We start from the raw sequence: 26,844 nt of genomic DNA, 5'->3' as shown, positions 1-26,844 counted from the left end.
TCAAATTACAATCACACAACACTTCCAGTAACTGCCAGATGTTTTCTTTATTCCTTAAGATTTATGTACTTGGAATAAATAAGGTGTTACCATTGCTATTTTAAATGTTGTAATGAGCATAAATTGCTGAATTATGTTCTGCTTTAATAACATCTAAATGTAGAATATTTGCCTTAATTGCTTAACTAACATCTGTATTTACTCACCATTGCTTCCCCCTTGCAAACCCCTGAAAGGCTGTGGAGGAGGATATTGTCGGTGCATATGACACCGAGGCCATTCCCGTTGCTCCGGAGCCCACCACTGTCCCAGAAACAGTGGACAACTTGGACACTGGTGCATACGACTTTAAGGAATATGACCTAAAGGAGTATGACTTGGGCGGGGTTGACAACAGGTTGTATGATTACGGGGCATATGATGAGTATGGCACGGCCCCTTCCAAACCCACGGCAAACTACAATGATGAGGTGGGGCCCGGGGTTGCTGCTGAAACCGACGTTTCTGAGAGCACCGTAAGTAGCACACCCTGACCTGGTGATTGATGGGTGTGAGCATGAACAGCACGCACGTGTCAGGGTCTCTGTGTTTGTTATGGACTCACTCTGTCTTCCACTGCACGCCTTCCTAGTTGGTTGCTTGGCAATGTGTCATTGACATGTTGAGTGTGGAGGTTTGCTGATGTCTCACTGGTGTGTGACTGGTATTTTAAGGATTGACAGCTATGACTGGAACAATGCTTGCATCTGTGTTTTCTTAGAAAGAGTTTAATTGATTACTTCTATTGATCATAGATGCAAATGTGACTGTTTTGCATCAAATTTGCTTGAAATATACAAAAACGGCTACGCACATATTTTCTTCTTTCTTCCATTTTCGTCATACACAGCCTTCAATCAGGTTACTCCAGCCCACCCATACATACCCAGCAAGACACGTCGTCCCCACCCCACCACCCCTTTCATCTCTCAGCAGTCTGGTCCCTCCCTCTTCTCCTCTGTAGTTTTAACAAGCACACACACACACACACACACACATACACACATATCAGGGAGGATTCCTTTTTACTTCCTCTCATGCCCAAACTTTTGATCTCTGCCCGCACAGTCAACAGTCACAGCTTGTAACAGTATATAAATATTTAACATATATTATTTTCTTCACTTTGTCTTTATGTTTAGCTATTTTGACCCCAGTGCTCTTAAGATTTACCAATTGTCAGAACATCACCAAATACAACATGTGTGTCCGTATGCCTTTGGGTATTGTTACAATGTGAGGGCAAGGACTTTTTTGGTCTTAAATGGCTTTTTACTGCCACTCTATGCATCCACCACCCATCCACTTCTCATCTCATCCCACCCTCTCTCCCAAAACACAATACACAAAATAGCTGAACCAATTCACTAGCACTAATGAAATCACAGTTTTATCAATGTTGTGCAAAGATCAGAAAGAAGACACTTAACCTCACTTAGAACATCGTCTCTTATTGTCTCTGTATGTGTATCCTTCTGTGTTGTTTTTTGATGTTTGCTCACATGCATGACCTGTTAGTGTTTTATGTCGTCACCTCGCCGCACAATGACAATGCAATGATAGGATTGCTCCATTTCAAGCACATAGAGGTCTATTCTTGCTCATCATGACTAACATTTTTGCCTGATTTGTTACATAATGTTATCACACCTTGTGTAAATCATGAATCACTCTTTGCCTCTGATGTAGCTACAGTACTTTCAACTGAGTATACGATTATTGTATGACTGTATAAAATTTGTTGAAGCACTAACACACATTCTTTTCACTGGCTGAGGTCTCTTCAGTCCCCATTGCTCATCATTGCTGTCCATTCACCTGTGGACTGTAGCTGCTGTGTGAAGAATGTCACCTCTGTGCTTGCTTTGTAACTACAGGTTGCTGGTGCTGGAGGAGTCCTTGGTCAGAAGGGAGAAAAGGGCGAGCCAGCTGTTATTGAACCCGTAAGGCCCAAAAAGTCAATGTTGATGTGATAAAGTAATATGTTTGTGTCCCATTAGGTTGAATTATTCTCACACTTTTATTGTGAATTGCACATTATTTACAATCAAGTGCAATCAAGCTAACTCCTGAGCTACAGCTTTCATGTTTTTCTTCCTATAAGACCATTTCTAAAGCACTGGTCAAACACCCAAAGGTGCAACAGAATTTGTTGACTCACCCTGAATGTGTCTGTTGTACTGCTGTTGCACAGGACAGTGTTCAGGGTGTGAAACAATGTGTTTGTTTTTGAAAGGGCATGCTGATTGAAGGACCACCAGGACCCCCTGGCCCAGCTGTGAGTATATTGTTAAAAACCTGAGCATATTTAGGCACCATTGTTTTCAGAATGTAATGAGCTTGCCTATTGGTGGTCTGCTAGCATATCCTTTGTCTTTTAGGGTCTTCCAGGTCCCTCAGGCCTGCAAGGACCCCCAGGCACTTCTGGAGATCCTGGTGACAGGGTAAGTTGTCATTTATGTCCCCAAACCAGCCAGCAGTTTATTCTTTAAAAAATGTGTATACTGTCAGTATAATGTGTGTTCATGTGATCAATGATGGTGCAGAGCTATCTCAGACACTTAGATAGACACTCATTTGATAAAAGTGTGTTAAACAAATATGAATGAAGAATTTGTCAGCTGAGTTGTACATACAGTGTAGTACTTGTGCATATTCACAGTATGACCACATAGGAACTTGGGCTAGACTTTCTTTATAACACAAGGAAACTATGCATTTTAGACTATAACTAAGAGACTAGTCTGTAAAAATCAAGGTACTGAAAAAAATCAAATCATAGGTCAACCCACTGGTCAGCTTTCTAAGTCAAAAAGTGCAGACAACAAAAATCAAAGAAAAGTGGAATTGGAATATCAATGACTTGACGACACCATGCAAAAACGTTCATGTTGAATGACATTTGTATAAGTCGTAGGTAAAATGTTAGCCATCGTCTACGAAAAGGACCTTGACATAATGCTTGTAACTTACTATTGAGTGTGAGCATGCAACACCACAACATATGATCTATTAGGCAACAATAAATAATTTGATTGATGATTATATTTTCACAAAAAAGATTGGTATTCAGGTAAAAGACTATTCCGTACAGCAGGTGCCACATGCATTGCTGCTGTAAAGAATCATTTTAGAGGGAAACAATATTTATGCTTTATATGATGCAGTTAAAATTGAACTAACCATGACTTAAATTAATTCAAAACAAACTCTGGGAAGTAGATGCCAGTTTGAACACAGCCAGGTTTTTGCAACTTCCCTTAAGCAAAATAACTGTGTCTCGACATAGAACTAAATTGAGTCAGTGAAGTGAACCTTAATTAGTTTTGTGTTGTGGCATGCTTGAGCATCCATTATTTTCATTATTGACTAGTGTTACTGCTCATGCATAAAGACCTAAGTAGAGCAGAATATAGAGACCTTAAAGGTGTGACATATGAATGAGCTCAAACAGGTCAATTGTTATGGTCAAACTTTTGAAGGATTAGATTATAAAGAGTGATATTTGCCCTGGGTTTCCCTCAGTAAGAGGTATCCATATTTAACACTTTCCTCTTTATACCCTCTCTGTTCCCTAGACATGCAACACACTCATACACACACAAACATGCACACCAGAATTCATGGAAAAGGATGTTGGTTTTGGACTGTAGACAGTAGCGTGGTGTACAGATGCACAGGCTGAGTCTATGTGTGCTGGAGGAGGAGGAGCACATGTTATTCAAACTAACAAACAGCACACCTCCAGTATTTACTGCTCCATCTGTGTGCATGTGAAAGTATGTGGTTGTGTTTGTGTTTCCTTCCATATTACTGCCACTGTAGTGGCACAACTTCAGAGTCAAAATCAAAAGAACTCAGGCACAGCCACATTTTTCAAAGCAATGTCACAGCATGTGTTTGTACATTTTGTCATTTGGTCATCGAACTGACAGTGTTCAAGAAGGATACCAGTTATCCACACATCATAATTTGTTCAGATTAAACCCACATGCAAAGTTTTACTTGAAAACCACAAGTAATGTATATGTGTGACATTTAACATAGCCAATAAAGAAGGGTAGGCAGTTGAGAAGCTTTAGTTTAATCCATCTATTTTTGTGATTGAGCTATTTTTATATACAAACGTATACATTACATGTCAATCAGACAGAGGAAATCTAAATCCCCATCGTCCTGTTTTCCTTTTTTAATGTTCCATTTTTTTTATTATTGTGGTGTTGTCTCTTCTGTGTTGCAGGGTCCACCTGGTCGTGCTGGTCTTCCTGGTGCTGATGGTTTGGCAGGGCCCCCTGGTACTATGCTGATGCTGCCAGTAAGTGCTCAGAATGAAACACCCCAAAACTACCTTCCAGCCACCTTGTTCATATAATTCCATTACAAAGCTAATTTCTTTGGTATTTGATAGTGATGACAAACAGAAATAGGAACTAAAAGCCTGTGTCTGTGTGTGTTCAACAGTTCCGTTTTGGTGGAGATGGTGAGAAGGGTCCAGTGGTGTCGGCCCAAGAAGCTCAAGCCCAGGCCATCCTCTCCCAGGCCAGAGTAGGTAGAAGGGACATTAAAAAGGCCACTGAGAAGCTCAAAGGCTGTGGACAAACCCCCCAACCCCCGCCCTGCTCCTCCACACAGCTGTAGGAGGAGAGGAGGGGAAGGATGAAGGATTTTGGTGGGGAGGGGAGGGGGGGACACACTGCATTTCGTTGGCCTTGCAAGGCTAAAAGGAGACATGCCGAGCTGGCTGAAGAGCAACAAAAAAAAAAAGTCCACTTTGAACAGATGGACAGACAGGAGAGACTGTTAAAAATACTTTAGGGGCCCTTGACCTGTGTGTGGGCTAAACCAACAGGTGTAGAAAATGTCTTTGTCTATGTGTGGGATCAGGCAGTTAGAAGAAAAGGGAAAATCTGCACTTGTTATTTGGGGGTCATGTCTGATTCTTGCATGATATCCCACATTAACTGCACAGTGAGAGACCTCAGAGAACAAAAAGATTAAGCATGGAAGTAAACCTTTGAGTTTGCTGTACCATTAGACAACACAGTAATAAAGCAATTACAGAAAGATACAGCATGTACACAGTATGCACAAACATTTTGAATTAAGAACGCTATGCCAACTTATCATTACATTTTAAATATAATTAAAATGTTATTGGGAATATGTAATATGATTGGTCATTTACCCACAAAAATCCAGATGCTCTTAAAATGAGTGTTGAAAATGAAATTCAGTTCAGCATGCAAGGACAAACATACCATGGCATGGATAATAAATAGCATTTCACAAAAACAAGGTGTAATGTTTAAAATTTAAGAATGACACAGGACGAAAGGAAAACAATTCAACAACATTTTACAAGCGCACATAATCTGCTATATATACAATATGTAGGTACACATAGAGTAGATTTTTTAAAATTGATTATACTGAGTGGTTTTTGACCTGGTTCTTGTGTGTGTGCCTGCCCTACAGCTGGCCATGAGGGGACCCCCTGGGCCGATGGGTTTGACAGGAAGATCTGGGCCAGTGGTGAGTCTGCTTGTTTGTTTTTTGTCTTTATTTTGTGGTTGTTTCTGTGTATTTGGCTCTTTACTCTATTGGCAACAGAGCTTTTCCAACGCATGTCTATTATTCAACCTTTTGCATATACATATAGTGACAGTATGAGCCTTTTTTACTGACATTTCATAGAAAGCTTTTTTGGAGTTCAGCAATTAAATTCAGTGAGTTTGCACCGATGTTTAAAGAAAATAACTTCTTTGTGAAGTTTGTAATTAATAGTATTTTTGGTAGAGACACAGCAGAATCCAGATTACTTGTTTGGACATGTTGTTGCATCAGCGCTTGGTGGCTCAGTTGCCACCCTGCCTGTCTATTTGGTGCTACCAGCTGCCAAGAAAATTTCATTCTGTTGTTGCCCCTCTCCCTCCTCCTCTCTCTTGGGCTTGTTGATACACGATCCACTATTTATCAGCAGGAAAAGGCCCTGCAAAAGACACAAAGAATTACCGTCTGTAAAATCTGCTCTTCTCTGGCTAAAGGCCAAGCATATTAATCTGAAATGAATATGGCATAAGTAGATACAAAGACGGGTGGATATTTGGCTTTTATCTACTGCAAACGTAATTCTCCAATATGTTTCTCTCCTTGATTGATCGCATGTTTAAAACCCAGCGTTTCATTCATTCAAGCTATTTATGATTCTAAGATGACTGTCTGCAATTGGTAATCACCAGTCTTGAATCCATCTTCATTGTCTGCAGACAGATTACAGTATATGCCCCAAATCTCTGCTTACACCAACAATTTAACATTGCATTTTTAGACTTAAGTATATGCCAAAAGACAACTAGTTCTGTTAATGTGCCTGCATGTCTTTAGTGTAGGCTAGGGGTGTATTCAGCTATCAAGATAAACTTTTACAAAACTTTTCAAGCTGATGCTTATGACTGATTACAAACCTTTAAAACAACAGTGTTTGAGCTCGCTGCACATAACCTACAATTAAAGAAAAATGGAGAGTGATAACATTTATGACAATTTAGGAGATCTTATTGTTTTCAGGTGACTTTGAGTACACAGGTAATTTATGTGTCCATAGTAAAAGGAATGTGTGGAGTCATTTTTCTGCAGATGAACATGCAGAAACAGTGTCCACATTTAGCTAAACATCGCCATCTGCTGTTTACTTTATTTTTTACCCCTCTGTCCTAGGACAGTGCATGTGTCCCAGTTTGAATGAAGCGTCTTTATGTTTGCTTTATTTTATCTCTCTTCAGGGTCTTCCTGGTAATTCTGGACTGAAAGGTGAAGGTGGAGACCCTGGTCCTCAGGTGAGTAAGAAGTTAGGATCTGAATAATAATGCATGAAAATAACCCTCACCAGTGAATGAAGGCCACATTCCAAGTTACAAGTTCTGTTCGTCACTAAGTGATCCTCCTGTGTCTATACAGGGCCCCCGTGGCATCCAGGGGCCTCCAGGACAACCTGGCAAAGCTGGCAAGAGGGTGAGTGAACTCAACGACCTGCTCCTCTCACTGTGCTGTGTGTGTGTGTGTGCTCACATGTCTCTGTATTTGTTGTTGTGTGGTTGTTTGTACTTGTGGTCACTGCTCAAACTCTGAGAGGCTTACTTGCAGTCCAACAAACAATTGCTTGATATGTGCTTAAAGGCCTGCACTGCCTCCAATCCTCGGATAAATGGTTGGCCAGTTAATCTGTCTGAAAATGCCAAAATGAGATGAATGGTTTCTGGATCTGGGACGCAATTAGTGTCAAGGTGCAGTCATTGTGGAGGGCCAAACGTCTTGACCTAATTGGTTACTAATAAGCATAAACCAGTGATAGGCAAAGTTGAAATACAAATTTGATTCATGGGACTATTGTGAGCTAAATGTCTCATCTACTACTGTGTGGGACTTTAGACTATAGTTTCAAAAATGGATTGTACAAACATCAGTGCAACATGAAAAGAAGATTTTTAATTTCTTAAAGTGTTTTAGTAATCTTTTCAATAGTTATCAAGTGAGAACTTCTCCTACATTGTTGTCATCAGTTTATAGTCCTCTTTAATTCCACCTCTTGATTTCTTAATTAATTTCTTTGTTTATTGCTGTTTGAAATATTATCAGCCAGTAATTTGTGTCATTCAGCATTATTCCCGCTCCACTTCTCTGTATGTGGTGCCAACATTGTTTATTACTTCAGGTTCCATACACAGTTGATTACTGATTCATATTTAAAATATTTCATTGTTCTTATAACTAACAACATTTTGCACAAGGAAACAAAACACCTGGGCCCTAAGAAGAGTAATTTTCATTCTGGTAACAGCAAAAGGGGATCCAAATTAATAAACAAACAAGTGTCATTAAAATGTCAGTATTTGAAAATAGAATGGAAATGAAGGGCACATCATAATTATAAAGCTTTAGCAGTTTTTAGACGAGGTTGTTTTTTGCAGCAAAGTCATTTAAATTACCGGTTACTGCTATATGTAGGTCTTTATCTGTATGTGTCATTCTGCTGTCTCTTAGGGCCGTGCTGGAGCTGATGGGGCCCGTGGCATGCCTGGAGAACCAGGCAGCAAGGTACCGTATGGCATTACACAACCTTTCCTGGTCATGTGACATATTACGAATGAGAAGTGTATTGTATTCATAAAGTATTGCTACAAGCATTCTATAGCCCCTGGTGACTTTGAATATTGATGACTGATGTGTGTCTATACAGGGTGACAGAGGCTTTGATGGACTCCCTGGACTGCCTGGTGAAAAGGGACACAGAGTGAGTTGTCACAAGTTCACTCTGTCAAAATCATGTGTGGAAAATGACATTTTTGATGTCAGAGACAGCTTTTTAGTCCTTCCCTGTTGTAGATTCTTCTGAAGTTAAATCACTGGGAGAATTGACCATTGAGTGTATAATGAACTGGATTTTGAAGGAGTCCTAGTGAACAACAGGGTATTGTTTTGCCTGAGAAACAACTCTGTAGATGCTTTCAGGCTTATGGGCAAAATGCTGTTTCTTCTTGTGGTAAGTCAAAAAACTGACATTGAAATGAAATCCCTTACTTATGAGGGATTTGTCTTCTTAGATTACCATGATTTGCTGAAGGGCGTTGTATCTTACATACAAAATGTTTTGTATGTAAGGAAAATCAAATCCAGCATTTCAAATACACCTCTCACCCCAATGTAATGAACCACCGTGTATTAGGAACATACATTTTTAGCAGAAAGGGGCAGATGCACTCGAAATTTATACATAAAAACAACTCAGCGATTTATAAGAAAGAAGAAACAAAAAGGGTTTAACGTACACAACAAGTCCCCAAGTACAACTGTATGATTGAAATTTGTTAGGCCCGAAATACAGGTTTCCAAATAAAATCAGCATCAAAATGATGCAAAATGTGTCCAGTATACAAATCTATTTCAGAAGAAGTTTTACACATGAAACCAGCCCAGAGTTGACTGGTTGAGAATTCTCGCAATCAAAAGATTAATTTATTAACTAATTAATTTCATCTGTCTCTCTTTCTCTACTCTCCATTCTCCATATCTTCTTTCTCTCTTTACCTTAGGGGGAGCCAGGGCCAATGGGACCCGCAGGAGCCCCCGGAGAGGATGGACAGAGAGTAAGTACTTCCTCTTTTAACTGACTTTAAAGAAAATTGCATTCAACTCAGGTGAGCCTCATTCAGTCACATCAGCTGTGGTCCACACGCCGAGCCCTCAGGCAGCTGCAGCTGATTGGGGACTATGAACTGGGAGGGAGGAGGGTTTGTATTTAACCTTTCCGCCCCCTGAAACTAACTATGCTCTCACCCCCCACCCCCCACCCCCACCTCAACCCCCAGGCAGTTGCTACATTAAACAATGTTTGCTGATAGTTGAGATTAATCCTGGGCTAATACAGGTTTTGGAGAGTTTGAGATTAGAGGTGATGACAGCTGACATTTAACATTTCAATACATCATGCCAATATTTACCTAATATTTTATTTGTTGAAATCTGAGAGTATAAACGCATAATTCCATAAACTTTTGTCTTTTTCTTCCCTTAGGGCGAGGATGGAGAGATTGGGCCCAGAGGATTAGCTGGCGAGAGTGTAAGGCTTTTCTGCTGTTGGTGCCATATCTCAAACATATGGGTTTCCAAAATGATGCAGCAATATCCTCATTAATCTAGCTTTTCAAGTAGTCTCTGATGTCTCCTTTAGTATCCAGCAGAACACTACTAGTGTCCTACTGATAGATATTCATCAGTGCATTGAGCATAGAATAAAAGTCATTGTTTCTCCTTCTTCATAGGGTCCAAGAGGTTTGCTGGGACCACGTGGTCCTCCAGGACCCCCTGGATCTCCTGTATGTACCTTTACCTTTATCGTCATTGCCTCTAATCACTTCTTATAATTGAAATTAAGTGTACATTAGTTTTCTCACTTGTCTTTTTGCAGGGTGTTGCTGGAGTTGATGGGCCTCCAGGTCCCAAAGGAAACATGGTATGAACACAACTTTCTCTCAGTAAACTGACTTAAAAGTTGCTCCATCAGTTCCTAAGACTGCAGAGTTTCAGGGAGTTACCTACACTGTACATGACTGTTTTCTATACGTTTACACTGTCTAAGTAAGGTTGTTAAAAAACCCTTTAAGATGCAGCTGGGAGGTCAAAAGTCATTCCAATGCCTCAGAGGACATGAGAAGAGGAATAGTCTCTTTTAAGGCAGCACAGGAGCGAGTGATAAATTGTGATGGTGCCTTTTTATGAATGTTATATAATAGGTAGTGCTTAATAATAGGCTAGGTGTGAAATTTACATCAGCTACTGAATAAAATGTAGATAAAGGTTCAAGAATGCACCCTCAAGGTCTTAAATTCATTTAACGAGACAGCAGTAACCCGAAAGGTCAGCAGTACTTTTTGATTGATTTTTTTAGTCAGAAAGAAATCCATCATTTAAGAGGCAGTTGCACACAGTTCTGCACAGTTCAAAACAACTACATGACATGTTGTGTCAGTTAGGGTTTTTCTATACGATGGAATACAGAAGGTCACAGGCGGCTAAGAAGCAGCGTTCATGTTGGACTAGATGGAGCAGGGTAGATACAGAAAAAAACATTTCTTTAAAAAGTCACTGTAACTATTTTATCAAATAACTTTTGGAATGAGCTTATCCCCAGTTAGTTTGATGATGGTAAATAGAGTACGAGTATACACTGCTGGATGGTATCCTCACATTTGATTTTGACTGGTAAAGGAAATGGTACTATGTCTGCCCTACCACTCACCCTTTTCACATGTGTAAAGGGCCATATACTGTACAATAGTAAACATAAATGGTGCCATTGAATATTTGATTTCTAATTCAGTTAGTTACTGTATCTAAATCTGTATGTGACTTATTTTCTACAAACTGTAGAGTGATTGTTTACTGCGCACTGGAAGGTTGAATGGAACATGCCTGTTTTGTGACAATAACACTGATGTGCACAATTCAAGTTTCAGTATTTGGGACAGAGGATTGCCTCTTAGACTAGTGTTTAGTGTCTAGTTTCAACAGCCTCCTTTGTTTTTCAGGGCCCACAAGGAGAACCAGGCCCACCAGGGCAGCAGGGAATCCCCGGGACACAGGTGAATGAATCAATCATACATTCATGACATCCATTACAGCAGCAAAGACAAAGTACAGAGTGGAAGCTGCATGCACCATGGCCAAAGAGTCACTTGTTTTAGTTGCTGCCTGCATCTGCCATCACAAACTCCAAACACTGAGGAAAGCAGATTTACTTTGAATTCATTGTTGACAGCTTGTGAGCTCATGAATTAAATGCACAGTTAAGCAGCTCTATTCTGACAGCATGGTGAGAGGTTGTTTGTCTTTCCAGGTGTAAAAGGCAATGTTGAACTCAGTTAACTTTGAGGCACATAATCAGAAGTCAAACTGTCAAAGAAGATGATCATCTTCATTTAGATTTTTTTATTTTGTTCCTCCTCCCTTCAACCCACCCTTCCTCTATTCCTTCCTTCTCTACCTGCAGAGATAAAATGTCTCAAATATTTTTCAGGAGTTATCTTTTGAAGGGTAGTGTTATGGGGTTGATCCATTTAAAAGCATCTTAGTCTTGTTGGTGGAATTCCTGCAAAGCTGCCACACCCTCAAATTAGCCTGCAACACACACACACACACATACACACATTCACACACTTGCACAAATCAGGTAGCCTACTAGAAACACATATATGGGAACGCATGCACACATACTTAAGTGTGTCTGCAGTACCACAAGCATACTAGATGCTAATATGGCCACATACAGACACAAGCAGACACACACACACGCACGCACACACACACAAACACACACACACACACACACACAGACACACACACACACACACACACACACACACAGAAAGACACAGCATTCCTTCTCCAGCTCAACTATTTACAGTTCCAACAAACTCTTCAGTTTATCCAGCTCATGTGTATGTGTGTGTGTGAGTGTGTGTGTTTGAGCATGCTTGTTGTTGCTATGGCAACAGACTCTCATTTATACCTTTGTGTCTCTGTGCTATAGGGTCTTCCTGGTCCTCAAGGCCCCATTGGACCACCTGGAGAAAAAGTATGTGACCTGTACTACAGTATAACCTATATTGTAACTTCAGCTAATTCAGCTAAATGTCATCTTTTGTCATTTGGTTCCTGCAGGTCAAAATCTAAACAGTTGATATATATTTAAATTATAAAGTTTTAAACTTAATTTACATGTCTTAGTTTGATACATTAAACAAATCTTTTCACCATGTCACACCATTTCCCTGCTACTTGTCCATTGATAGAAAATAGGGTTAGTAAGTCAAGTTTACTTAATTCATAAATCTCAAAATCATTAACATTTGATTCCTATGTTTTAAACCAAACACAGCTGACCATTCTGTTGGTTGGAATGTAATTTCCTGCCTTTTATTTTTGAAAAAGTGTAGTGAAACAAGTTTGATAAGTGATATTTAATCAGGAACAGACTGCTCTCTTAATTCCAACTTCAAATTACTAAGTAAAAGTCCCAAAATGTTATACGTGAGACTTTTCAGAAGCAGATACAGCAGACAGAGCAGATACTCTGCAGCCTATGTATTACAGAATTCTGAGACATGTTTGTTACCTCTAATCTTTGACCGTGTTTTTTCTTTTTCTTTTCCTTATACAGGGACCTCAGGGCAGGTCGGGGTTGCCTGGATTACCTGGAGCTGATGGGCCTCCTGTGCGTGCTCTTATCACCTACATACGTACATACAGTACATCAATATCGCAAACACATAGAAACAGAAACATGACACATTTTTACTCCTAGAACATACACTCAAACACTCAGACCTTCAGTTTCTGAAACTCCCTGTTAGCAATTTCCCCGATTTCTGTTTGACAGCCTTAAAACTATAATATAAACCAGTTTTGAGTGAATCAGTAATGTGGTCAGTCTAGTAACTGTGTTCAGCCTGCATATACCAACACAGAGCTGACCTGTTTATGACCTGATGACTTGAGATATCCTCATCAACATGACATTGTTTATTTTACAGCCAAGTTCTGTGGTTTTAGTCCATGTAATCACTGGCCATAATAAAGGGTTAAAGCATATTTATATAGAAAAATTCCACTGATTTATAGATTTATAATTTGAATTCCATTCAAATGATTTTATATGACTACATTTCTGTAACTTTACATATGCTGCCTTTACTTGGTAATAATAATGCTTTTTAGACATTCTAATAAATAATTTGTTTATTTTTAAGGTTGGGCAAACTCTTTGCATTAAAATGCATAGAGATACTGAAGAAAATGAATCTGCACAGATATCAGCATAGCATAATTAAATCTGTCATATTGACACTGAAAGAAAAATGAAGTTCGTATCTTTACTTTTGTGACTTTGAAATAACACTAGTACCTTTGAATTACAAATAGACATTTGAAGCTCTTAAAGTTAAGTGGATCACACAAGTGACTGATGGGATGTCAGTGTACTGTGGAGACTGGAGACTGTATATCGATGGGTTATCCCTTTAGCCTTTGTGTAGTGTACTGCTAAACTGTTCCTTGGAAATCTCTCACGGCATTCTTCATCAGCAGAAATATAATAATGCCCCTTTCAGTCTTGTTATTCTCGACCTGCAGTCACTTGTCATCCCTCTGTCTCTGCCCTCGCTAGGAGAGGCGTGTAAGTTCAAGAAGCAGGCAGCCCTTAATTGCCCTCAGGCGACCGAGCCTGGTGATTTACAGCATTCTACCTTAGCCTCACATCTCAAATGGGAAGTTCCAGGTGTTCGCAGCTGAAGGTTTCCATATGTGTATGAGAGGGTGTGTATCGAGCTGTTTGCATATGTGCATGTCTACCTGCCCAATCTCTTACACAACCAATGGCCACCAAGCCACACCATGGCTATTAAACTGCCTCAACCTGCCACTGAGAAAGTCAATATTTTGCTTGACTGACATAAACAACATCACTTACTGTTAGTTTTACTCCAGTTTTACTCCTTATACTTGAATCATACAAATATGGAAAGACCACACACCATCTCTTTCACTGATGAACACACAGCAGATAAAAGCACCATATAGCACACATTGATATGTCTGTCACTCAGCACAGAGAAGAAGGGGGGAATCCTGTGTTGTTTTTGTGATGCTGTACCTTTTTAATATGGAATCAAAACAAGTCAGCTTTGCTTTTAAAAGCATTTTATTCGGTGTAAGTTCTAAACAATGAGGCTCATTGGTTTGTTAGCTCCTTGTGAACAAGTTTTTCGTCTAACATGTCAGCCTCCCCTTTGCTCTTATTTTTAGATTTGTTGCTTTTCCATGCCATCTATAGCAGCAATCTTAGACAACACAAAGGCTTTTTCCCCCTCTATCTAAATATGGTGACACCAGCTCTCATTACTGATGCTTCAACATCATAAATTGTTGCTTCAACTAGCTGAAAAACATTAATTTGGTCCTTATTCAGTCTTTTTATTTTCATTTTGTAGGGTCATCCCGGTAAGGAGGGCCCACCTGGAGAGAAAGGAGCCCAGGTACGTGTGCTTAAGAGATTATGTGCAAAAACGCATCAGTGCAGTTTAAGTACCAAAGTCAGTATTTTTAAAAGTGTTAACAAAAATTTGCAGCAATTAACTGTATTTATGTTACTCACTTACTGTACAGTAACATAACACATTCAATCCCATTATTAAGAAGCACTGCAATGTTTTGTTTTAGTTATACTTAACAAACTATGGGCTACATTTAACTAACTAGCTCAAACAAGACAAATGATAACAGTATGGTTAGTTGGCAAATAAAAAATGATATATCTGGAGACAATACATGTGAATTAAGTGTTTGAAAGAAACATATGCATTTTATGTAATTAGATTGTAATTTAAACAAACCTTTGATAGAAACAGAAAACAATCATTTAAAATAAGTAATCTCATATTTTTGTTTCTATTTGGATCAAGAATTGTGTCCTGCAGCTTCTCTCATGGATTAACAATAACATCTAATTTTCTCATCATTTACTTTACATACATACAATAGATGAAATATTTTTCATTGGCCAATCTCTGATGTAAATATATTAATGGCCTTTTTAATGGAGAGCACAGCCAATTCAAGACAAAGTATTTCATTTGTCCATGTGTCTGAACAACTGGATAACTACAGTTGTATTGTTACAAGTGACAATAGCTAGAGTAAATGTCTCCTGCATCTTTAAGCCCATGACGACATGCAATGGTGCATTGTGGTCTCTGAACACCTACACCTTCTCTTCCAACCTTACCATAAAGCATTACTATAATAACCTCACAATATGTTTTATTCCTCCAGGGTCCCTCTGGTCCACAGGGTCCTATTGGTTATCCTGGCCCTCGTGGTGTCAAGGTACAGTTTAGATCGTGTGGAAATTTGATTCACCAGCCTTATTAATTCCTTGCTAGTTATAAAAACCCACCCTTTGATCTATTGTGCCTAATTGTATTGTTTTCTTTTATGTTTGTAATGCTCATTAATCTCAATTTCCTGTCCAACAGGGTGCCGACGGCGTTCGTGGTCTCAAGGGAGGGAAGGGAGAGAAGGTATAAACTTATAAACATGCTGAATTGTTTCCACATCATTTCTCAGTTTACCACCCAGATTGTAGCCAGTGAGATTAGACTGAGATTTATGCAGTTTTGTCAACAAAGATTAATATAATTAAATATTCTGACCCATGAAAACACTGGAAACAATTTATTTCAAACGCTGTACTAATAAGATAGATTTGCCAAGTGGAGTCAACAGACTGAATCCAGTGGGTTTATATGGACAAGGTTTGGCTGCTGCTCTCCAAATTGACAGTGGTTGACAAAACTTCACTTGTTGGCAAAGGTGAATACTGCAAAACAAAGTTTAGGAACAGCCTGTAAATATATTCATGTCACAGATACTCTGTTTATCTGCCTTCCCAAATTCATTTGAACTCTTTTGAACTGGAGTGGACAGCCGCTGCAGCCTCAAAGTACCATGCAGAGGTCAGTCGATAGCCATCTTCAGTGGAGACAGACACTTTGTTGGAGTGACCCTCAATCAGGTGTTGAATGTAAAGCTGTCATGCTCGAGGCTTTTGGTTTTCAAAGAACACTGCAATCCATCTCAAACACTTTTGAAGTGTTCAACTGTGTGCATCACCATCTGGAATTTAAACTAGGCTTCTTTTTAATATGTGTGACATTTATGTAAGATCGATACAGTTAGGCTGCTGTATAAAATCTATTATCTGACTGAGGGACGTTGTTCTCCACAATGACAGGTATTCATATCAGTTTTTATACTGAATTATTTATGGCAAGAGATTCAAAAGCCAAACCTTGAGGAGAAAGGATTTGTTATGAATAAAGGATGTGCTTTACCTCAGGTGTGTGTTTGTGTGTGTGTGTGTGTGTGTGTGTGTGTGTGTGTGTGTGTGTGTGTGTGTGTGTGTGTGGTCTTCGTGATGCGAGTTTCTGGCAACAGACATACTCAGTGCTGCATAATGCATCAGATAGGGCTTAAAACATGGACAGGTGACAGAATAGAAAGAGAAAGTGTCAGAGGAAAGCAACAGAGGTCTGGCTGAAGTGGAAAGTATCCTTAGGCATTCATTTGAGGATAACATTTTGTGTTCATTTACAAAATTCACAAAATTGTTATTTTGTTTTATTGTATGAATTCTAAATTCAGTGGATCTTTGTTTAAATTATTTAAAAAATGTTTATTGCATAGATATTTCCAAAATCCTAAATTCCTAGAATCAGTCGGTGCAGGTACGACAGTTAGAGCAAAAGTAAATGTAGCACAGCTCATCTACCAGAATTCAAATACAGCTCCTTGCATATGTTGTTCCACTGTCTGGCCAGCAGATAGCAGCATCAGTTCTGTGATCCACATAGTGAACATAAGCAGGCTGAATATTTAACAGATGTTAAGTGAATACAAATGATCAAGAGACTTAATAAGTTGCACAGTGAAATGGAGAAAAGAGTCACTTTCAATGTCTCTTAGCAGGAATAAAAGAAATGCCTTAAACAACAACATCATGAAATTACTGAACATTGGCAACTTCTTTGTGTCTTCATTTAGGGCGAGGATGGTTTCCCAGGTTTCAAGGGTGACATGGGAATCAAAGGAGATCGGGTGAGGAGCATTTCTGAAATTTAATGATCTGTCATCGAAAGAACTTCCTGCATGTCCATTCTGATTTGTATTCCTTACATGGAGGCAGTGACTGACAATCATTTTGATATTCCCTGTTTGTGTTTGTGTCTCAGGGTGAGCTTGGCTTGCTTGGGCCCCGTGGAGAGGATGGTCCTGAGGGTCCTAAAGGCCGTTCTGGCCCCAACGGAGAGTCAGGTCCTGCTGGTCCTGCTGGAGAGAAAGTAATGGGCAAACCCAATTTAAGAATCATATCTCACCATATTTTCATTTCAGTTTCATTTAAACTGTTTTTGCTTGTGCTGTTAACGTCTCTCAGGGTAAACTGGGCGTTCCGGGACTGCCAGGTTATCCAGGAAGACAAGGACCTAAGGTAAATTGATGTCACTTTCACCACAATGAAAGATGCTGTCTTTTGTTATTTCTGAATGAATCTGCATCAGTCCGCTCAGAATCAGAACTGTTAAGGCTTCATTGGTTATCAAAATGATGGACAAAAAAATCCACACTATACAGCTTAATGGTTTCATGTAAATGGGTGACTCACAATAAAATAATCAGAAACTGTAGTACGTAATAATGTAGTAAAAACAGCTGGTAGGATAAACTATTTAATGCAAAATTGTGTGATGGTTAAAACAGTTACAGTAAGTGCACCCTGCATCCCTGGGGAGGAGCAGGGCTTTGGTGCTGATCATTTGTGCATTACATGTTTTACATGATAAAGAAATCATTTTAAAGCGACTGTTCTTGAAATTAAGGTGAACATAACTAATGGCTTTTTTAAATGGTATTTTTATTAATATATTCATATTGATTACATTTTTTAATACATCATGTAATGTTCTATAGATCACTTATAATCTATTAACTAGAACAACTTTTTAGGTTGCCAGGTGGTAATAAAACCTTTGGCTTGTGTTTATCCTCTTCCAGCATGACATTTGTTTGTCTCTTCAGCTAATTAATGAAACAAAAAGACTCCGATTGACTGTTAAACCACTTACCGTCTGGGAAGGTGCTGCGGATCAAAATACATTAATTAACCACATATCAACATTTTTTAACTGCAGACTTAATGGCTCATTAGAAGTGAGAAACCAACAAGCATTCCAAACCTTTTTTGCCTCATTATTTCCAAATGGAAGTTTAAAACAGTAAGTAATTAGTTATAACTTACCCTTTAGGGTATCTTATCCGAAGATATTATAGAATTTTTAAACATCAATTATTGTCAATACATTTTTGCCTAAATACTTTGGCACAATTTTTGTTAACTAATAAGATTCAATATCAAGTAGTTTGCTCTGGTGTTCTTAATAATAACACATATCCCATCCCATTTGCTCTTTACGATCTCACAAACTCAATAATTTGTAGCAGTCATTGTGTTGGAGAAACAGCTCCCCCTTCTGTTTGTTGCTGTAAAGCAATGCAACATTTGCTGCCAAATGAAAAGAAGAGAAAGAAAAGTGGTCTCAGTTTCTCTCATTGGAAATCAGTTGAGTCATACCAAATGTGTTACAGTTTTTGCTGACATGATTTATTCATGTCAGGAGATGAGACAACAATCTTTTGATGATCCTGTGGAACCAGTTTCTGTAAACACTTGTCTAAGTGAACATGAGTGTATGTTAAGAGTTGCTGCCCACTCAGATTGTGATGAAGCAATGCCAGAGGCATGTCAAAGCATTGCCCATAGGGCTCACATTCACTGAATACTGTTTTGTTATAGGGGTTTCTACTTCACCAGAATACTGCAAAGAGAAGTGCTCATGCCCCTTTTGTATTTTATTGCTGATGGCATGTCTCTAATGTTGAGGTTGAGCAAAACAAAGTATTTCATTTAGAATTCACAAGTTTTTTAAATTAGTCTGTGTGAAAATGACCCAATGTAAAAAACAAAATGAACTAAAGTGGTAAATCAAAGTTTGGCAGCACAAAATGTATTTACAGTTAAAATGACTTATTAGAAATAAGGTATTAGACATAACCAAGCAATAGTGAGATATCATTGATTACTTTTTTTTATTGAATCTCCCAATGCAACGTATGGTGAGATGCTGCAGAACGGGTAAGCTGCTTTTTAATCCCCAGTTCACAGAGTTTGACTGCAGAAACAAATTGCGTCACCTTTGTCTTGTGTTTACAAAGGTCTTGTGCTAAGCTTGTTTGTTCTTCCCAAGATGTTTCTGTCTGTGTGTGTGTGTTCCCCACATACTAAGTTTAGATAATTTTCCGGAGAAACTTTCAGAGTTCTGCCAGCTTGATAAACATTTCTAGAGATACCAGAGTGGGGAAAGTTTGTGAATTGGATATATTCTCTTTTGAAGGCAGACAATGTTATTTTGTTGTAAAACTTTCACTTCATAGGAATATAGTAACTGTGTTCAAAATTAAAACACATTCATTATATTTAATAGTGGTGGTTTATCCAACTGAAGTAGACACATCTTTTTAGAAATATAACATTGACAGATGAGGAAGAAACAACATGTTAAGGTCATGGGAGGGATACATTTGGATATTTTAAACCTAATTTAAATTCATGGATTGTTACATAAGGCCCATGGTGTTAAGTGTTAACAGTGTGAAATGGCACAGAGTAACCGATGATGATTTATAAAAAAAATCATTCATTATCATGCATGCCCTGACCCACTCTGCTTCTCTCATGTTTCTCTCATTTCCCTCCATGATATCGCCCTCTCACATTAACAGGGCTCAAGCGGTTTCCCTGGATTCCCTGGAGCCAACGGCGAGAAAGGAGCCAGAGTAAGAACACACACTCTCATTAGATACACACACTGTGCCTGATTGTGTATGAAAATCACCACACCATCGTATCCCAGCACAAAAGAAAATTGATTGCTATTATAAAGACTTCTGTATGGTGACTTGGCACAAAAAATAAGCAGCAAAATCAATGTAGGGGAGAGAACAAAAGATGTGGAAACAATTGTGCTTTCATTGAGCACCTCTCCCCATTACTTGGCTTGAAAAAAGTAAGTTTCACTCACATAGTCTTGATGCAGAAAAGAGATCAAGGTGCAGGTTTTACTAATAACACCTATGAAATAGTCCTGGCCGCTGTCCATTCGCTTTATTTAAAACTGTCGATTCATAGAGGTAATGTTAAAAAAAAGTATCAATTTCAGATGATCTTAAATATATAAAGTAGTGGAGAGAAAATTGCTTTTTGCTTGTTGAGTACATCAGAATCATTAAGTGGACACTTGGAAGTACATTATCTCACTTACAATGACCATGGCTACCTGCCAAAATGAAACACTCACTGCTTTTTTCATGAAATCAAATTTAGTTTTTAAAGCCAGAAAGCCATTTCCAGCTAGTATAGAAATATTTTCCTAGCATTCTTGGCAAGTTGCTGCTTTAGTCAGCCAACCAGTAGAAATATTATGTTGCAAAAATAATTGTTGTTATTCAAAAAGTGCTTTTTGAGATTTAAGTAGACTCAGGTAAGTGAGATGTGTCGGAGTGCACTTCAATGTACTGAAAGATTATCAAAATGCCATTTAGCACAAGTACAGTTTGATTTATATTTTGAAATTAAAAAATGACAGTGCTAATTTAAAACAGGAAGCGAATTGTTCTGTGACTGTTTGACACTATAGAAGTGATTTTAGCCCTTTTCTGAAGGACAGAGGGTAAAGTGCTGTCAGAAGTGAATTAATGTTGAATAATGAAACACAGGAAGTCTGTGTGAGTGCTTAAACTGTTTCGCCTTTGATTATCTAACAGGGTATTGCTGGCAAGCCTGGTCCAAGAGGGCAAAGAGGTCCAACAGTATGTATTTTTTTTCACTCATTGATGACTCATCCTATATACACATGTCATCATTTAAGTAGACTGGTGTATTTTCCACATTGTTTTACTAGTTATTGTCTTTTTCTAGGGTCCTCGTGGGGGTCGAGGAGCCAGAGGTCCAACAGGAAAACCAGGTCCCAAGGTACACTAATTATTGCAATCACAACAAAACACAGCCCTTGCATTGATGTTAGGCTTTTCGCTGGTCAGTCAAGTAGTTCAACATCTAATTTAGAATTAAATGAAACTTTTCGAATGAAATCATGACAGATTTTGGAACAATGCTCCCATCGTTGCCAATGCCAAATATATGTTGTGCAAAAATATTTACACCTACATATTGACTGATGAAGATCTGTTGTTCTTGTTGTGTTTAACAGGGCACAGCAGGCAATGATGGTCCTCCAGGCCCACCTGGCGAGCGAGTAAGTCCATAACACACTCACTCTGGGATGGTTATAATACATGTAAATACACAAACGGTTAAAAGTTTGTCACAGTTTGTCAAAGTTGTCCTCCTCACCTCTGACTGGTTAATAAACAAGATGACAGTGTTTTAATCACTGAAGCAGTTTTCCTGGAATGACAATAAGACCAGTAAGGTTTAGTAAAAGATTCAGTCATTCAAAATCTTACTGTTTGCTAATTTGTTTATGACAAAAAATAAAATACAAAAATTGTGCAGATCAAGATTTATAGCATTTTTTATTGAGCAATGAGTCCTAGGTGGCTAAAAACATTAGCAACGATAGAATGGCCCTCCAGCATTGCCACTTTATTTAATACCTTTCATTAGATTTTGTTTGATTTCCAGTGGTGTTTAAGTGCAATTAGTTTTGCTGTGTGACAAAGAAAATGTGAAACATTGAAAGGAATCTAGTAGTCATGCAAGTCAGCAAGTGACATTAGCATTTTCCTGACACTACGGGGGAGAAAATGACTTTATTAGAACTCTGGCAGAGCACGATGAAGGTAAGTTAATCAGAAAACATGACCTCTCTTCTGTTAGATGAAACAACAATGTTGGACAGCTACCAAACTCTGTAAAACCTCTTGTTTTCCACGGTTAGCTACACAGCATATGACTCATCATGCTTCATTAAAATAGTCACATTCAGTCTTTCCTATATCAAAGGCCAGTGTGAATCACAGGTATCATTTAATAAAGTAAAATCATCCTCAAATTCCACTAGTTTTATACTTCTGTGAGGGAGAAGTTCTGCCCATAGCAGTTTGTGCTCCTCTATCTAGACTATGCATTTTAGTTTTTAAAAACGTTGGTTTTGGATTTTAGTATCAGAGCTTAAGTTTGGATAAACTGAGTGCATAATGTGTGCCCTCTGCACCAGTACTTCCTAGTAGTGCAGAATATACGATAGCATGTTGTATCAAATGTTGATACGCAGCTCTTGAATTTCGTAATTTGTGATTCGTGACAGTATGTGGGCAGTGTGTGCCCACATACTGTGCAAATCTGAGAGATTCAAAATTGTGAAATTTAAATGATCAGTTCATGAACTCTGTATCGCTTAACAGCTTTTGCTGGTCATGTTCCTTTGAATACAAAATATTTTTAAAAATCCCATGAGAATCAGATATCATAATTCACCCCAGAAACTAAAAAATACTCAAATCTGATAGATGAAATTGATTTATAGATAAACTTCAGTTATCAAGCCAGATTTGAGCCATATTTACATTAGAATGCAAAAGATTAGATTTGAAGGAGATATTTTAAATGTGAGTTATATTTAATCTCCCTGAATTCCAGGCCCTTGTGTAACCTCAACAATATACTGTTAAGTAGCTTTCCAAAGACAAATTACACTTGATCAACAAATTTCACATTAGCTTCAGTACATGAACATTTTTGTCAGTGGCATGCCGATATCTTTCTCTTACCGTTACCGTTTCCAGACTCCAGACTCTTACTGACAGATAACAGCCACCTTAATACTGTGGATGATTTTCATCAATATCCATGTATCATTCTCTGAGAAATTAAACGAAAATGTCTAGCTAGACAAGAAACATCACCTCTCAAACATTTGATAACATTCGAAGATTCACCCTGGTTGGAAGACTACAGTATCATTAGAAAACATTCAGAGAATCTTTATAACTCCACACTCACTACTTTCCTCTATAGCTGGATAATGGAGGCACTGTGCCCAAAGCTTTGTCACCACTCGAGTGGGCTCACAATAATGACCTGTTGAACAATGACTGACAATAATGATTTTACACCATTTTCTATATCGAATAACTTGGATGTGCTTTCTCAAGTTACTCTGAAAATGTTCATATGTCCACATGAAGTTCTTCAAACCTGTTACTGTTATGTTGATGTGTTTCCTTTTAGCATAATGCAGCACTGACTGTTTGTTTGTCTACTGCAGGGGCCTCAAGGACCTCAGGGACCAGTGGGCTTCCCTGGACCAAAGGGACCCCCTGTAAGTATTTTACCTTCCTGAACTTTGTGTGCTTTAAATCTAAATGGGCTGTAAAATCAGTTTCTCAGAACTTACTGTCCTTTCAACTGTCTCATTGCAAATTAGCCTTGTTTGCAAACATTATAATGTAAGTCACAATTGATTTAATTCGAGGAGTTCATGGGGTGCAGTAATACATAGCAATATCCCTAATTCTGTGCAGGGATCATTAGTCTAACTGTTATTGAAGCAGAACCCATTTTCTCACTCCCCAGTCCAGGTAGGAGACAAGTGGTAATTTCCACCTATCGATTCAGAATAGATTCATAGCTGGCTCTTAGCCCTCAGCCAGTCATGTTGTTCCTTTCACCAAAATAATAGAAACCTGTTATTTGTTCATTAGTGTTCCAGTAGTCCAGCTATGACTGTGCCAGTCCGAAAATGATGTTTGTACGACTGATATTGTGCCTACAAAGCATTTGCTGGAATAATCTCATTGCTTGGTAAAATAAACCTTTATTACAGCAATGGGGCCAATTTCATAGTATCATGATTCACTTCAGATATGGATGTGATGGTGACGAATGTACTATTTGCACCTAACAGGGACCACCTGGAAAGGATGGGCTGCCCGGACACCCTGGTCAGCGTGGAGAGACGGTGAGTCATAGAGATGCAATATCCTGTTTGTGCTTTCAGTAACCTGTGTGCGCCGTTTTAGTCTCAGCCTTTAACCTCCTGCTGAGTGCAGAGACAGAAGACATCACGTCAAACTAGAAACTTAATATAACTTAATATTCGACACTTGGGCAGATTTGGCATATTTCCAATACAAGAATGAGACACCTCATAACTTTTTTCATTTTCTGTTTGATTTTGATTCTCCTCTCAATGCTCAGTCTTATCATGTTTTTAACCCATACAAATTAGTTTTTTGTGTGTTAATGGCTTGTAGTCTCTGTGCTTAGTGCCATTTAGACTAAAAAAGCCAAAAAGACAGTTTCTTCTTCAATTGCCTACTGATCACAGAACAAATCTGATCCCTCCCAGTCAGTTAGCTGCACTTCAATTGACTCCACCCTCCCTTCCACCTCCAAATCCAATCTCTAATGCTCTCGTATGCAGTAGATTACAATCAGTGATACAACATCTCAGTGGGAAGCCAAAGTGACAGACATGTCTGTTAAAGCCAAACTCGAAAGACAAATCCGTTGTGAACATTGTCTGAATCTATCTGCTTGTCTCCAGTCACACGCACACACATGCTGCACTCTGTCTGAGTAAATCCAGGTTGCTCAGACTCCCGTGTCATAGAGGTGGACACCAGGAGTCGGTTAACCATTTTTGATGCAGCTTCTATTTTTTGTTTGCAAATATCCAAAGGAAGGACACTGAACTTAGATTGTTCAGGTGCAATAAGATGTTCTATTGTAGCACTGTCAGGTCTTAAATAATCAAGCACTTATAAGTGAGGTACAACCAAACTAGCAGACATAAAATCTGTTTTTGCATGATAGAACAGTGATTCATGTACTTTTTTGTCAAAACAGATTCATGAGCTTAATAAGAAATGGCTGTACTAAATCTGCACTTAAGATGCATTAATTCATGGATGTCGTATCCCATGCAACATAAGATTTATGACAATAGAAATAACAAAACAAAGCAAAGTTTGACTTGATCCCATCTAGTTGCAATCCCCTGTTCCCAACCTCGATTCCTCCGCACTTGGTATGCATCAGTGCACCTTGGTTTGACGAGGCTCAGAGGGCAATAAATTCTACTAAAAGCTTGACAGATCATCGCCTCTATCATTAAAGCTTCCCTTTCCGCCTGCCTCTTTCCTATAGATAACGTGATACACCACACACGAGTGCTTCTCTGCCTTTGCTTCTATTCCAGCAACAACGATAGAGTCTTCATTAAGGTGTTTATGGCTGTAGATTTATGCGCTGATGAACAGGCTCCACAAGCACCCAATATGATAATAGATCACAGCAATAAACATGCTCATAGGCGCCCAGCCCTGGCAACACAACTTGCATTTGAGGAAGTGCAAATAAAGATTTGAGTCTGTGTCTCTGAGTCAGGGCCGATGCTGAAACAGCATGGCCTAAGGGTTTCCATTGAGTAGTAAATCACCATAAATCACAACATAGGGATCAATAAGCCTGGAGTCATAACTCAAACACAATTGGCTTTCTGAGCTTGGATTTGAAAACTTTGTTAAGTTGTGGTATAAGAAGTTGTAAATTAAATGAGTTATGAATTAAATGCATCAGTGAAAATGTGATATGCTGGAGTTTGATGACTGAGAGATGCAGAGACCAATTGAAACCGGTGAATTCCAAAATGAGAGTCGGTTTGCACTGTGCACTGCCCTTCGAGTTTGATATGTGCTTTATGCTAATCACTCTCTGGCATCGATAGAGTTTAACTGTATCACTCTTTTCATCCTGTCATGTCTGGAAATACATCAGTATTTAGCAACCCAGATAAAGGTGACAGACATGTCTCCATAAAATGATATCTACATAAAGGATACCAGTCATTCTATATATTCACACTCCTGCTATGTTTATTCACTTCATGGCTGGACTACTAAGCATCACATTGGGTTAATATTTAGGGCTAATATAGAGTACTTGGAAGAAGACTCAAGCCAATGCAGATTGGATTGTTCCTCTCCCTGAAGACGAAGTTCATTGGATTTGTGCTGCACTGTTAGATTGAATGCTTGAGACACAGAACTTTTATCTTTTTTGGCATGTCTTGTTCTGCTGTTTGATCTGTTTAAGCATATCAGTTGGGAACACTGCAATTAAAAGATCGACCACACACTGTGTATATAAACTTCTTTAACAAGTTTACTACAACTAATTGGTTTATATTACACCAGAGAACATTGTGTGCAAACATTTAAACTTAACTTAATTTAACAATTCTGAAAGGGTTAGGGGTAAGTGTTATTAATGTATTCAAATTGCTCTTTAGTTTTGGAAACAAACTCATGGCACAGTCATTTGGATTTTTACAGCGGCAACAGTCATCAAAATTTAAAAAAAGTGTCAATTTTAAGCTGCATGCAATTGCTGACAGAATGATTGTACTGTAAGATCAGCCTCATGAAGTTGTGGCAAAGGTGATTGCCAGCAGATGCCTAATTAAACATTGAACAGACTTAGAGCGACATTATCATTCCATTGGAGTCCTGCGTCTTGCTTCATCTTCATATTCATTGGTCATTTAGCTATGGTTTGGCTCATCAGCTCTCTGAGAAAATTATAAAAGGGATCTTTGGCTGTCAGATGCTTTTCTC

At 38.7% G+C, this 26,844-nt stretch overlaps 1 protein-coding gene across 8 annotated transcripts in view; it reads left to right on the top strand.

Annotated features, from left to right (window-relative positions):
- Positions 1-26,844, top strand: part of col11a1a (collagen, type XI, alpha 1a) — an 80,330-nt gene that overhangs the window by 23,331 nt on the left and 30,155 nt on the right. For 5 of the 8 annotated variants that reach the window (XM_030398459.1, XM_030398458.1, XM_030398462.1 and 2 more), the window contains 29 exons: positions 1,917-1,982; positions 2,276-2,317; positions 2,421-2,483; positions 4,280-4,354; positions 4,501-4,584; positions 5,515-5,571; positions 6,822-6,875; positions 6,997-7,050; positions 8,080-8,133; positions 8,276-8,329; positions 9,129-9,182; positions 9,611-9,655; positions 9,858-9,911; positions 10,004-10,048; positions 11,124-11,177; positions 12,125-12,169; positions 12,755-12,808; positions 14,583-14,627; positions 15,424-15,477; positions 15,627-15,671; positions 17,194-17,247; positions 17,382-17,489; positions 17,585-17,638; positions 19,987-20,040; positions 21,028-21,072; positions 21,182-21,235; positions 21,474-21,518; positions 23,493-23,546; positions 24,132-24,185. In XM_030398459.1, the coding sequence (XP_030254319.1) occupies positions 1,917-1,982; positions 2,276-2,317; positions 2,421-2,483; positions 4,280-4,354; positions 4,501-4,584; positions 5,515-5,571; positions 6,822-6,875; positions 6,997-7,050; positions 8,080-8,133; positions 8,276-8,329; positions 9,129-9,182; positions 9,611-9,655; positions 9,858-9,911; positions 10,004-10,048; positions 11,124-11,177; positions 12,125-12,169; positions 12,755-12,808; positions 14,583-14,627; positions 15,424-15,477; positions 15,627-15,671; positions 17,194-17,247; positions 17,382-17,489; positions 17,585-17,638; positions 19,987-20,040; positions 21,028-21,072; positions 21,182-21,235; positions 21,474-21,518; positions 23,493-23,546; positions 24,132-24,185 (1,620 nt within the window). Of the gene's footprint in view, positions 1-236; positions 516-1,916; positions 1,983-2,275; positions 2,318-2,420; positions 2,484-4,279; positions 4,355-4,500; positions 4,585-5,514; positions 5,572-6,821; positions 6,876-6,996; positions 7,051-8,079; positions 8,134-8,275; positions 8,330-9,128; positions 9,183-9,610; positions 9,656-9,857; positions 9,912-10,003; positions 10,049-11,123; positions 11,178-12,124; positions 12,170-12,754; positions 12,809-14,582; positions 14,628-15,423; positions 15,478-15,626; positions 15,672-17,193; positions 17,248-17,381; positions 17,490-17,584; positions 17,639-19,986; positions 20,041-21,027; positions 21,073-21,181; positions 21,236-21,473; positions 21,519-23,492; positions 23,547-24,131; positions 24,186-26,844 lie in introns of all 8 variants that reach the window. The other 3 variants (XM_030398456.1, XM_030398457.1, XM_030398454.1) reach the window with 1 other exon arrangement.

This window comes from Sparus aurata, chromosome 19, assembly GCF_900880675.1.
Source record: "Sparus aurata chromosome 19, fSpaAur1.1, whole genome shotgun sequence".
Taxonomy (NCBI): domain Eukaryota; kingdom Metazoa; phylum Chordata; class Actinopteri; order Spariformes; family Sparidae; genus Sparus; species Sparus aurata.
Note: the sequence above shows the minus strand (reverse complement) of the source record. Positions and strands in the feature narration are given on the sequence as shown.